This window comes from Micromys minutus (genome assembly GCF_963924665.1).
Source record: "Micromys minutus genome assembly, chromosome: 14".
In the NCBI taxonomy this organism is placed as follows: Eukaryota; Metazoa; Chordata; class Mammalia; order Rodentia; family Muridae; genus Micromys; species Micromys minutus.
The window spans coordinates 24,666,037-24,678,810 of record NC_137983.1 but is presented as its reverse complement, the minus strand read 5'-3'; the positions used below and the strand labels follow the sequence as shown (position 1 = coordinate 24,678,810).

At 42.0% G+C, this 12,774-nt stretch overlaps 1 protein-coding gene across 1 annotated transcript in view; it reads right to left on the bottom strand.

Annotated features, from left to right (window-relative positions):
- The window catches only part of SNX25 (sorting nexin 25), a 100,393-nt gene continuing 87,619 nt past the window's right edge, over positions 1-12,774 (bottom strand). Inside the window, exons 13-19 of the mRNA XM_080928367.1 lie at positions 11,361-11,474; positions 9,485-9,649; positions 6,741-6,858; positions 3,869-3,935; positions 2,277-2,458; positions 1,302-1,402; positions 1-529 (exon numbers count right to left, since the gene is read on the bottom strand). Coding sequence (XP_080784493.1) covers positions 449-529; positions 1,302-1,402; positions 2,277-2,458; positions 3,869-3,935; positions 6,741-6,858; positions 9,485-9,649; positions 11,361-11,474 — 828 coding nt within the window. The 3' untranslated portion in view covers positions 1-448. The remainder of the gene's footprint in view (positions 530-1,301; positions 1,403-2,276; positions 2,459-3,868; positions 3,936-6,740; positions 6,859-9,484; positions 9,650-11,360; positions 11,475-12,774) is intronic.

Sequence of the window (12,774 nt, the reverse complement as noted above, 5' to 3'; positions counted from 1 at the left end):
TGCTTCAAACTATGGGAAATCTTTGGTAAAAATAAAAACAATAAATTTTTCACAATAACTTTACATCAAGCATTGCACAACAGTGGTCTTCAATACATGTGAGACACAGGAATGTTCAGAATCCTCAGTGAGGAAATTAACTGTACAATATTTCAGAGTTTGTCATTTAACAACAAAACTGTTTTCATAAATATTTAAAATATTTCCTATGTTCTTATCACATATTAACATTTGTACTTCGGTCAGCATGTTGAGCTTTAAAGTCTGTTTTCTACTGCCTACCACAGCATCAGGCCTCCTCCCTCTGACTCTGCTCACCGCATAAAACTAGAGGGAGGCAGGAAAAGAAAAATCAGTATGGTTCTTGTCAGGCCCTCTGTGGAAAAGAGGAAAATGTTTAATGTCTATTTTTACACAGACATTTCTCTGGCGGTTGCTTTGTGTGGTCTTAGACTTGGCCAGCTTTTAACTGATCCAGGTGAGCTCTGAGCTCGGGACACAGTTCTGTCAGCAGCAGCTCCATCAGCACCTGCCCAGAAAGAAAAGCAAAGAGGCTGTAAGGGCACACTCAAAATGTCTGCCTGAGAGAACCATCTACTGGGAGTTCTGAGGTCATCCGCAGTAGGCCAGCGGCTCTCGAAAGGAGATCAGACCACACAAACCCGATTTATCCATGTGCTATTAGACACAGCCAACCGTCCGTCACATTTAACATTGGTACTTATTCTTTAATTCTGCTTTTTTCTTTTTCTTTTCTTTTTTGAGACAAGATGTCAGGTAGCCCACATGGGCCTCTATCCTGAGTATAAGGACTTAGGCAGGTATTTATTAGCTGATTGTAATTAGCTGATGGTAATTCTAATAGCAGAATGGACAGAAAACAGCCTCTTTTGCTGAAATAACAGAAAGCATACAGTCATGCAGAGATGATGGCTCAGAAGCCAACAGAGAACCGACTGTCTGACAAGCACCATCATGTCATGTCCCCTTCCGTACTCTCAGTCCAATGAGAGGACAGACAAAAATGATACATAAAAATAAGCTCAGGGCTAAAAGTAATCAAAGTAATTCAGAAGAGAGCATCAGATCCCATTACAGATGGTTGTGAGCCACCATGTGGTTGCTGGGAATTGAATTCAGGACCTCTGGAAGAACAGTTAGTGCTCTTAACTGCTGAGCCATCTCTCCAGCCCATGAGAGTAATTCAGCAGGTAAAGGACGAAGTTATCCTAATATGCAGACAGCAATATAAATCTAATAAAGAAAGAGCCCTCTGGGTGGTGGTGGGGCTATTTACTCACATATAACAGGTGCTTGTTGGCCTTTGTTTCTTGCAGCGCCTTGAATATTTTTATTATACCATGGCGGGCATTTTGCTGTCCAACAAGGCTCTGAAGTGTATCTGGGAAAAGAAAAATGTACACTGCTGAGGTTAAACTCAGGGCTGTGCATGTGCTGGGTATATTTGTTACCTTCTGCTGCCTGTGATGAAAACGCTCTGGGTGAAACAGTATGGGGAGAAAGGGTTTACTTTGGCTTCCGCAGCAGCCAGAGTCCAGTAGGCTGATGATGTTGATTGCAGGAAGCTGAGAGCAGCAGATGTTGGTGCACAGCCACTTTCTCTTTCAGAGGACGTCACCCACGGAAGGCCACCTACACTTAAGGTGGCGCTCCCTACCTCCACTAACCTAACCAGATAATCTCCCAACGGCATGCCCAGAGACCATCGGCTCTTAGATATTCTAGTTCCTGTCCAGTTGAAATGTGAGGCCTCATGCTGGGAAGTGCTTTGTATCCTGAGATCTGAAAACACTGCTTCTGTCCTCATGTGACACTTACTGTACAGCACAGCACACAGAAAGTAAAGCACGCAGGCCTCACGGACGTAACAACATTTTTACAATAAAAGTTTTAGAGTTGTTTTTGCACTGAAGAACATTTTTGAAGGCTACAATTTATAGTTTGCTACTACTTGTTTTAATAATTAAAATATATATGTTTTAAGCACATTTCTAAAGTTTCATGGTAAACTTTAGTCTGGTTGCTAAAGCATAAAGTGTGACATAAGCTCTAAATATTTCTGAAGTAACAAGTTCCTGTTACAGGTTTCCATAGCTCTGAGCGGGTGAGGAGAAGCAGTCTCCTGGGGGATGCAGGTCAAGACCCTCAGTGGTAACACCCACACACATGCACACACATACACATCCACACATCCACACGCACACACACACACACACACACACACACACACACAGCCTCTCAGGCTAAGGCCTCACCTGGAATGTTTTCAAGCAGCTTTTGCTGTGCTCTCTGTTTCGTTTCCTGACTTTGTGCTTCACTTCTGATTCTTGTTGGTGGTGCCAGTTTCCCGTTTGGCCAGAAAGCATCCCGGAAAACACTGATGTAGTAAACTAGCATCTGCTCGCTGAATATCCAGTTCACGGTGTCCCGGATTTGCCTTTGAAGAGATAAATATTGCTTGAAAGAAGATTTTAAAAACTGTATACTTTGTTCTCAGAAGGCATTTATTGATGGGTGGGTTAAGATACAGTCTGAGATAAATGTTTGATGCATAATCTATTTTAAAACTGTGCTTTGAAAGTTAGTGTTCATGCTGGCTGTGCTGATGGCCAATTCATTCCTGGGGTTGGGGTAACATTATTTTCTATTTCTGTTTCTTTCTTTCTTTTTTTTTAATTTGAGGATTTCATACACACATAGAATATGTGATTCACATTTTTCTATGGCACCCTCTTTTCCCTGGGAATCTCTTTAGTTAAAACCTATCAGTACTAATAACATTTCCCCAAGATATAAAAAAATGCATTAAATGGGCTCTTCCTCCAATCCAAGGACACTAAGTTAACTAAGCAAGTCTGACAGACAACTTGAACTATTTTTTTAAACTTTAGAAATAAAACATGTAAATGTTTGTTGTGACCACAAGGAATACATATAAGTTTTCTTTATAGTAGTTCCTGAAAGAACTGTATAAGCTTTCATAATACATCTGTCATAACTATCTCACCAATGTTAAACAGTAAACTATTCATTTAGAAAACCAGTATGTTCGCCGAAAAACTTACTTTACTAGAAACAAACTGGTTTACTTTTAAAATGTTTAGACATTCACTCACTTCTATTCTGCAGAAAATCTAACACTAATCTCTTGAAATTATTTTATTTTGGACAGTTATTTTAAAGAACCCGACAATGGCCACTGTAAATTCCAGGCACAGAGAGGATGTGAACAGGGTGAGGTCACAGGACAAGAAGCTGGGCCGTCCCTTCCCTTGCGTCCTCCCCTGAGATGGGAGCAGCCCTCATCTCTGAAGCTGGCTCAGCACAGCAGCTTCCTTGGCCTTTGCTCTGACTGCCGTGGAGGGCATGCTCTCAGAGCTGCACAACACCAATAGTTTCTTAGCAAGTAACGCCAGCTGACGGTGAGTTCTCATGAAGACCCAGAGCTTGTGTGATTGAACACCAAATGTGAAACACTTTACGGACAACTCCAAATTCTCCTATAGGAGATTACTTATGCAAATACTTTATATGAATAGATACTGTGATGCATGTTAGACTCTACTAAAGACTTATGCTAGACACAGCTCTCCACCATGGATGGCCGAAGAACTGACGTTTTAATGCTACTTCAACTCTAAAAGTGAATGCTGGAACTAGCTCAAACTTTTGGCATCTGTTCACCATGCATGCTGCAAGAGAAATTCAGAATGCTGTTTCCTCACCAGTCTCAGCATTGTATCAGAATCAAAATACAAAGGATACTTCTCCTTAAATCCACCGACTGCTGTACCATAAGGCAATTCAATGTTCAGACAAAGGGTAACAGTAATTTTGTACAACTCACTTGTTGATGGTTCTTCCAAACGTGACCTGAACGAGGGCAATTAATGTTCTTCTCACCCATTTAAACACTAGAATGTAAGCCAGAAGAGAACATTTATCATAGGATAATATAGCATCAGAATTTCACAGCCCAATAAGCATACAATCTTGTCCTTTGATTCAGTCTGAATCTAAGCATCAATCACAGGATCTACTTTCTGGAGACTGGTTATGAGTTAGCATATGCCTGTGCAGGAAACTCTGACCAAGGTTTCATTTCTCAGTAGGCAAATGAAGAGGTGAGATTTAAGATTCCTCCCCCTCTCTTTTCTTCTGCCTACAGAGGAGCGGAAATAACACTTGACTTCCTATGCCCTGGGCTGCCGATTGCATGCCTGGTCCCCACAAGCAATCAGCACAGTTCCTGTTGTAGATTTCTGCTTAGTTTTCTGCTTCCAATTTTCTAACCAAGAATTCTCATGGAGAAATGTCTGTATTCACATGTTGACAGATACTATCAGATGTGAATGAAGTGGTGCCCCGGCTGCTCCCTTGGAGTACTCTAGTCTGTTCAACACAGTGTACTTTTATATCTCCCGTGTTTAAATGGGGGCAAGAAAGGAGAAGTTTAAGACAAGAGTCCTGAATAATATGTGAGTTCTTTTCCTAGAGCAGCTGGGCATACATCCCCTTGCTGAACCTCAGGCCCCTCATCTGGAAGAGGGTAAGATTACAGCGGGCCGCAGTCCTCTGTCCCTGAGGTGGTTTGATAGGCATGACCCCACAGACTCAGGTATTTGAATGATTAGCCCATAGGGAGTGGCACTTTTAGGAGGTGTGGATTTGTTGGAGGAGGTGTGGCCTTGCTAGAGGAAGTGTCACCATAAAAGCAGGTTTAGAGGGATCCTATGTTCAAGCAGTGTGATGCAGTCTCCTGCTGCCTGCGGATCAAGATGTAGAGCTCTCAGCTCCTTCTCCAGCACCATGTCTGCCTATGTGCCACCATGCTTCCCACCATGACGATAAAGGACTAAACCTCTGAACTGTAAGCCAGCCCAATTAAATGTTTTCCTTTATAGGAGCTGCTTTGATTATGGTGTCTCTTCACAGCAATGTAACTCTAATTAAGACTGTCACTAAGGGCATTTTCTGTGCATGAGGGATTCTACCTATCATAAGTTTTATTATTAACATAGAGACATTTTACAGCTGTAGAATATCAATGTAAAACAAAAAAGGAAAAATGATAATATTTTATGTTCATAAATTTTAATATAAACCAATTTTAAAAATTCATATTTCCATCTCTAGCCTCTGAATGTTTGACTACTAACACAGGAAGAAGTAAAAATCACAGACTTGGTAACACAGAGCCAACAATTCAGGCCATCTGGATCTAGTAGGGAAAATTAAGAGGAATAAATTCCCAAAGAACCTTTTATTACACAAGAGCAACAACTGGCATAGACCCAACTCTAGACTAAAATATCTAAGGGCAGCTCTAACTTCTGAATGACTCTTAATGCCTAGTTTAAAAAAAAACTAGTCACCCCCAAATTAAAGTCAAGCCTTGGATTCAGAGCCATGCTTCAGAGATGCCCGGAACTTCTGTATGGGATTTTCTGGACTAGCACCAAGTGTGTAGATGCGCTTATTTTTGGCTGGCCTTTAGGCTAGAATCAGCATTTCTATTCATAATGATAGCTTTGCTTGACCTTTCTAGGTCAGGAGAGAGAATTCATAGCCATCGGGTCTGATCACAGATGTAACTCTAGGAAGAATGCCTGCCAGTTGAGGGGTTTAAAATAAAACTGCCTTCTGTATACCAAACACAAGGAGGAAGCAGACATTTGCTGAGTTCCCTCCCTTCATTGGATCTCCTCGTTCTAGTGATTGTCCTGTCTTCCTCAGTTCCCAGCCCCCACCTGCTCAAAAGACCCCTGACTCCTATGAAAGCCATGCCTGTCCAAAGCACAGAGGCAGCTGCAGCCTGAGGAGTCTGCTGATGGCAAATGCATCTGTCTTGTTATCAAGTCGTTCTATTTATTCCTCTTGGAAATGTCACTGACAAAAGCAAACATGCTCTGAGCATGTTTAGTGGAGGATGAGCAGGCTGAAATGCCAGCATTTAGAGCACTCCTAGGGAACCACAGTCACAATGAGTTTTCATCTCCTGGAGTTTGGGAAAGATGCTACCAAGGTAGGATGCTGCAGTCTAATTGTTCACACCTCTGTGGGAAGTGGGAAGACTCACTGATTTGTGGGCAAGAGTTTATTGAAGAAAGAGAGCTGAGTGTAAGACTATTGTATTCTGATGATACTGAATCAAGTTAGATCAGTGACTATCTTAAAAAAATCTAAATACAACAAGGCTAAAAAATTTTCATCTGAAAGAATGTAATATTTGAATGCTATTATATCATGGTCATTTCTTAAACAATTTAAGTAGCCTCCATTTCTAACATTTATTTTAGCTTTAACTTTAGTTACTGAAATTATTCCACACTCAATCTTCATATACTATATATCATATACATTTATGATCTATGATATATATCCACAACACTGCCCTGGCATCAAAACTGCACCTTTAAACACAGGCTATGTTTTAAAAAATCACTTTTTGACTAAGTTCTGGTGATGGGACAATGAAATTATGCTGAGTCATATGAAAAGAATTCAAGGCATTCTCTCTTTTAATTCAGAGGAGCACAGGGCTGAGTAGACCAGGAACCCAAGTCTCAGGAATACAGAAGTTCCATCTGTCCCAAGGCTGTACCTTCAGCACCAAGTGTCTTTAAAGCTCTTCTTGGATGAATGAACAGGTGAATACAAATAAACCAAATGAACACCAGAAGCAGAGCAATGATACATAAATCCCATCAAAGACTTACTTCCTCGAAGTTCAAAAATTTCCCCAATGAGCATGAAGCAAGGTTCAGCCAAGGCATCCTTCTTCCCATCCACATCATCCCCGTAATCGGACAGGTCGCTGTCTTCTTCTATCTCCTCCTGGAGGATACAGCATCGCAGGCAGCAGGTCACGTACCCAGGAAAATTCAGTCAAGTTTAGTTCAAGTACAGACTCCAAGTGGCCCACGTTCACTCTACCCTATAACTGTCCGTCCTCAGGGACAGCCGACTCTACAGCAGATTCAACGCTTGAAATAAGCTAACTAGGCTGGGGGGTGCAGGGAGGGGGAATACTCTTTAAATAATCAGGGAATTATAATACAGTTTTCCAAAGATGGTGAGATGTTTTTTGCACTTTGAAAAACTTTTAACCAAAGATACCAATTCTAAAAGTAATAACTCCAATGCCAAAATTGGTTACACCTTGTTGGGACACCCCCTGGACACCACAGGCTATTGACAGGGCTACTGCTTATTCACCACAAATTGACAGTAAGGCCCTGTTGCTGAAGACCACACTATGTCCCTAAACACAGAGAAGCTGAGCTGGTACTTAACTTGAAGCTTCACCACTACTGACTAAAGTTTCTTGTGTTGGAAGATACTCGGCATGATACCAGACAAGAAAGACAATCATCAATATGACTCATCTACAAACCCTGAAATCTACAATAGTAACCTGCCTGCAAGACAGATTAGTGCAACAGCGGCACAACTGTTATGAGAGTAACCAACCCAGTTTTTAAACTGCATTTAAGGCCCACCCCATGAGATGGAATTCATACCTGACACTGCTAAGGAAGCCAAAAATCTGAGTGTACATAGATAATGGACCGAGGGGAAAACCTACTGCTATTACTTAGCTTAAAAACAACAACAAACTAGATAGAAAAACTCCATAGCAATAAAATGACTCCAAATGACAGATTGGTGCATTACTCTTCTTCTTGCAGTAGATGGCAATTAACATGGAGACCCATGACTGGACAGTGTGCAGAGATCAAGAGTTCAGAGCACTCAGTCCTAAATGGGATGTCTTCATCAAATTTTCCTCAAGGCTCAGGGATCTGGGGGTTTATTTGTTATTTTAGAAAGGGTGACACTGGTTGAGTAAGACATAAAGGAGGATCTGGGAGGAGTTGGGGCAGGAGAAATATGATCAAAATATAGCATTAAGAATTCTTCAATAAAAATTTAAAAAGAAAGCTGAGGTTTCAAAATTAGGCACAAGACTAATTATGGAATGCTGGGTGCTATCTGGTAAGCAGTCCAAGAGAGGTTCTTGGAAGCACAGGGAGTCCTCTAAAACTCCTTAGCTTCTCACTGGTCCAGGAACATTAAATACTTCAAAGGGGTTGAGGAAGGTGAGCATTGAGAAGCAACTACAACACTTTAGAGAACAATTTCATAGTGACCAAGCCATTTATATATAGGGAATTCATGCCTAAGACAGGGTAACAAAGGAAAGCCAGCCAGGTCAAAACAGACATGGAGGAAGGAGGTGTTAGAGAAGCCTCAGAGACAGGAGGTTCACATTGAGATGTGGGTATTTCTCTTCCCAATTCAGAATGCAATTAAGTACCACACTCTTGTTCATGGTCCCTTTCTGTGCAGATGTAACACACTAATCCTGAAGAGAAACAGATTTTGAAGGCTGGTCTCTTCTAATTTGCTAGACAGCCAAACAAGGGGCTTTCCTTTAAAGTATGGACATACTTTAAGCCCGAGGTTCAGAATGAGACTGAATATGTTTGCTGTCTCTCCAGTGACTGCTTTATTGTACACATTGCCCTCAGGCTCTTCCTGATCCTATATGCCCCTACCCTGCCATAACCTTTGCCTTATCTTTCAGACACCTGCCAGTCTAGTCCAGTGATCTGCCCACTACCCCACAGATACATCCTCTTCCCAGAGCCCTCAGTCCCAAGTCCCAGCCCAGCTTCTTGTCTGCTGGCCTTTCCTGAGGACCCTGCAGTGACAGCACCTCCTGTTAGTCCATGTACTCACCTTGTCATATATCCTTTTACATCTGTACTGTAACTCTCCCAAGTGACTTACTTGTGGAGAGCCATTTTGGCACCTCTGACAGCTGGTGGTGGAGAAATATTAACTTTTCAGGACACCTTGAAGCAGTAGGCAGGAAACTAGCTTTTGTGCTGCGCCCCTTAAGGGCAAGAATTAAGCACATTTGCATCTGAAGTTCAGAGCAAAACCTTTAGGAATGTAACCTAGGGAAGTACATTTGCATTTGAAGCTCCAAGATTGTAGCTCTGGACTGGGCAGATTCAGCAGAAGTAGGCTCTTTTTCTTTTGGACCCTCTTTTGTTCCTGATCTTCACACCTGGCCTCCAGAAGGATGTTTACAGGATCTTTGCTGGTTCCCAGTCTTAGAACTAAAGTTATCTTTCTGCATGTAATTAAAATGGTATATAAGAAGACTAATAAACAAAGGCCGGGTGTCAGCCTCAAGGTTTCAACCTCAGAGTCCAGCAGAAGTCATGCTGCAACTTTAACTAACTTGTCTCTCTTCTTTCAATCCTCACTCCCATTCTGGGGGAACCCAAGTTGTTTCCCTGAGCTGCTCTCGGACACTTACTCCAAAATGTGAAAGTCACCATTGAAAACAGATGCATTTGCCTTTCAACAAGCATCTCTTCTTGCAAACAAGCTTCAGAAAGTTACCTGCTTTGACCATACTGACATGGCCTCCCTCTGGACTACTCACCTCCTGATGGGAGAAGAAGTCACGAGGAAGTTTTTCCAAAAATGAAGATAATGAGAAGGAGGGTTTTTTCCCCTGCACATCAATGACCTTGAGGTAGTCAGGAGAAGGGCTCAAAAAGGCATAAAGTGCTTCACTCTGAAACAGTTTTTCATCTGAAAGCAAGTTCTGTGGAGGAAAGAAGAGAATTAATTACTCCTACAGAGAAAACTACCTGGGCTGCTGAGAGCTATGAGGCAAACCAGACAACATTGACTATGTCATGGTCTCCCTTTCACCATAGTTCTAAACAAAGCAAGCAAGTAAGCAAAGGGCTACTTTTTCTCTCAGAAACAAACTGCATTAGATCATTTGTCAGTGGTCTTAACTGCAAATAAATGATGACGCCCTAACAACTCAGCCTGTGGGAGATGGTGCTTAGTGTTGCTTGATGCCATGAAAATTCTTTTGCATACAACTCAAAGATCTCAACCTAAGGATTTTGTAAGAAAAATTTACTCGTCTGTAATGGACCAACTTAAAATCTGCATATTCTACATAGACACCACAAAAGAGCCTTTAGTGACTGTTCAGATAGAATGGCTTTGCCTAGCAGGTAATCAGATATAGTGTTCTTGCCTAGCAGACGGTCCTTAAACTATGAAGTCCTGGAGTCTATACACACTGGCCTGGGAGAAAGAATGAACATAAACCAAGAGTTTTGGTTGTTTTTTTTCCCCTGAGACAGGTTCTAACTAAGCAGCCCTGGCTACCTGTTAGAGAAAAGAGATATCCGATCATGAGGAAATCAAATCTCCTCATACGGGGCACCAATTATGTGTATATAAAAAAGAAAAAATGATGTCCTGGGGTGAGGGGAGGATAAGAGAGGGGTTATGGCCCATAAAGGTATGGCAGGGCATGGGGGTAAGGGGAATGCCTTTGGGGGACCCATGTTAGGAATCCCTTCCCCTTGATAGACCAGCCACACAGTGGTATAGTACAGAATATAGTTTATTCAGGTCATGGGGGAGTTAAGAGGGTAGTAGAGGCAGAGAGAGAGAAGAGGAAAAGAGAGAAGTAGAGGAGCAGAGGCCAGTCATGAGCATGTAGGGGGGATGGGGAGAGAGAGGTAAGGGGGAGAGTGAGAGAGCAAAAGAGTGTAAGAGAATGAGAGAGAGAGAGGAGAGGGAGAGGAGAGGAGAGGAGAGAGAGGAGAGAGAGGAGAGAAAGAGAGAGAGAGAGAGAGAGAGAGAGAGAGAGAGAGAGAGAGAGAGAGGAGAGCGAGAGGAGAGGAGAGAGAGAGAGAGAGAGAGAGAGGAGAGGAGAGGAGAGGAGAGAGGAGAGGAGAGAGGGAGGGGGAGGGGGCAAGTAGCCCCTTTTATAGTGTCAGGTCACTGGCTGGGGTGGAACATACCAGGCTGTTGCCAGGTAACTGAGGGGTGGTGTTTACAGAATCCCAACAACCTAGAACTCACTTTACAGACCAGACTGGACTTGAACTCATAGAAACCCACCTGCCTCCATCTCTCATGTGCTGAGATTAAATGTGTGCTCCAGCACGTCATATCAGAAATCAAGTTTATGTGTGAGCTAATGTGGCTATAAAATACAGATTAGCAATATCTATCTATATATGATTTTTATTCAGTCTCATAGAGGAAAGGTTTGTAAGTAAAAAAACCAAAGAAAGACATCAGCTGCTGATGAATATGATGACTGGGGGTGGGGGCAGTCATCTTAAGGGCAGGTATGGTGAAGGGGAGACCTGTGTGAGGTCAACAATATAATCTGAGAATGCCATGGGAAAACACAGAGCAAACTAGCAAGTTTTTGAGATAGTGATGGCTTAACTCCAAATAGATCTCACCCTCACATCCAAAACTTTCCATTTGCTTACCTGTAAAAACTTATTTAGCTGATTTTTTGACTTTTCCAGGAACTTGTGATCTATAGATTTGAAAGGCAGCTTACTGAGAGAAGGCAACTGGACTTTTTTTAAAGAAGGGACACACTGTAGGGGGAAAGATTAAATGTTACTCTTTTGAAACTACATTTTAATCTTAAGAAAGTTTATAATTACAGTTAGAACAAAGCCACCCTGCCATGACCTTGAACTTTTGGTTTTCCTGTCACACTGTACCTAATGCTGTGATTACTGCCATGCATCACCACATCCAGCTAAAATGTACCCACTATAATCAGGATCGAATAACTTGGAGGAGCAGGATAGGACTGTGCACTGGACGGACACATACACAGCCTACAGCTCATATGCAGGGCTGGAAGCCCAGAACACAAGCTTTTCTACTATAAGATGTATTTCTAACTTCTTCGAGGAATAAAAGAAAGAAGAAAGGAAGGAAGGAAGGAAGGAAGGAAGGAAGGAAGGAAGGAAGGAAGGAAGGAAGGAAGAAAGAAGAAAGAAAGGAAGAAAGAAAGGACACATATATAGGTTGTAGGTCTAGTAACTGCTTCCCAAAGACAAACTATATTAGCAGTAATATAATAACAACAGGCTTCCTTTTCTGGTAGAGCCCTACATACTCAGACTAGTGCAGATGTACAGTGGGTGCTGGTTCACTCTTGTCATGGCTCTCCAGAGTTTCAGAGGAGCAGAGGCTGGACAGCTGCTTCCATTGCTAACACACATCACTGGAGAGAGGCTCTCGCAGGAACCTCGCAGTAGCAAGTGGACAGAAAGGACGTGTCCAGCCATTGGTCCAGATGGGGTGACAACAGTCAACAGCCACACATGGTCAATGGCCACACATATGATGGTCATTACCTTTCTATATTTCAGGAACGTTCATTTTGCAGGTACATTATATGTTAAATTCCTTTCCCTCCTTTTTTAAAAACAAGCTAAGCTGATGCTTTGGTTATTCTTATACTGAGATAAATGTTTGGTTTTCATACTCAAAGAGTGACCACAATCACACTATGAATGAGGGCAGCAAGTGTACTTGAGAAGTAAGCATATGGAAGGCCTTGATTAAGAGCGTTAGAAATTACAGAGACAAAGTTAAAGGAAGCAGACACCTTTCGTTTGCAAAAGAGAAACCTGAGAGGTAGCCAAGGCTTTTCCAGTGTTAGTACATTCTAAGAAAGAGAAAAATGGCCTGAAACTCAGGCTAAAATGACTGCAGAGTTTTCACTGCTGTGTAAAAAGGAAGCTGTCTTTTGTAGAGGTGGAATTGCCTGATGAAAAGTAAAAAGAACAAACTAGGTTCTAATTCTGACTTGGTGCTATACACCCACCCTGTAAATCAATTCAACACTGGAATAAGTTTCCCTCAACTATCAAATACATA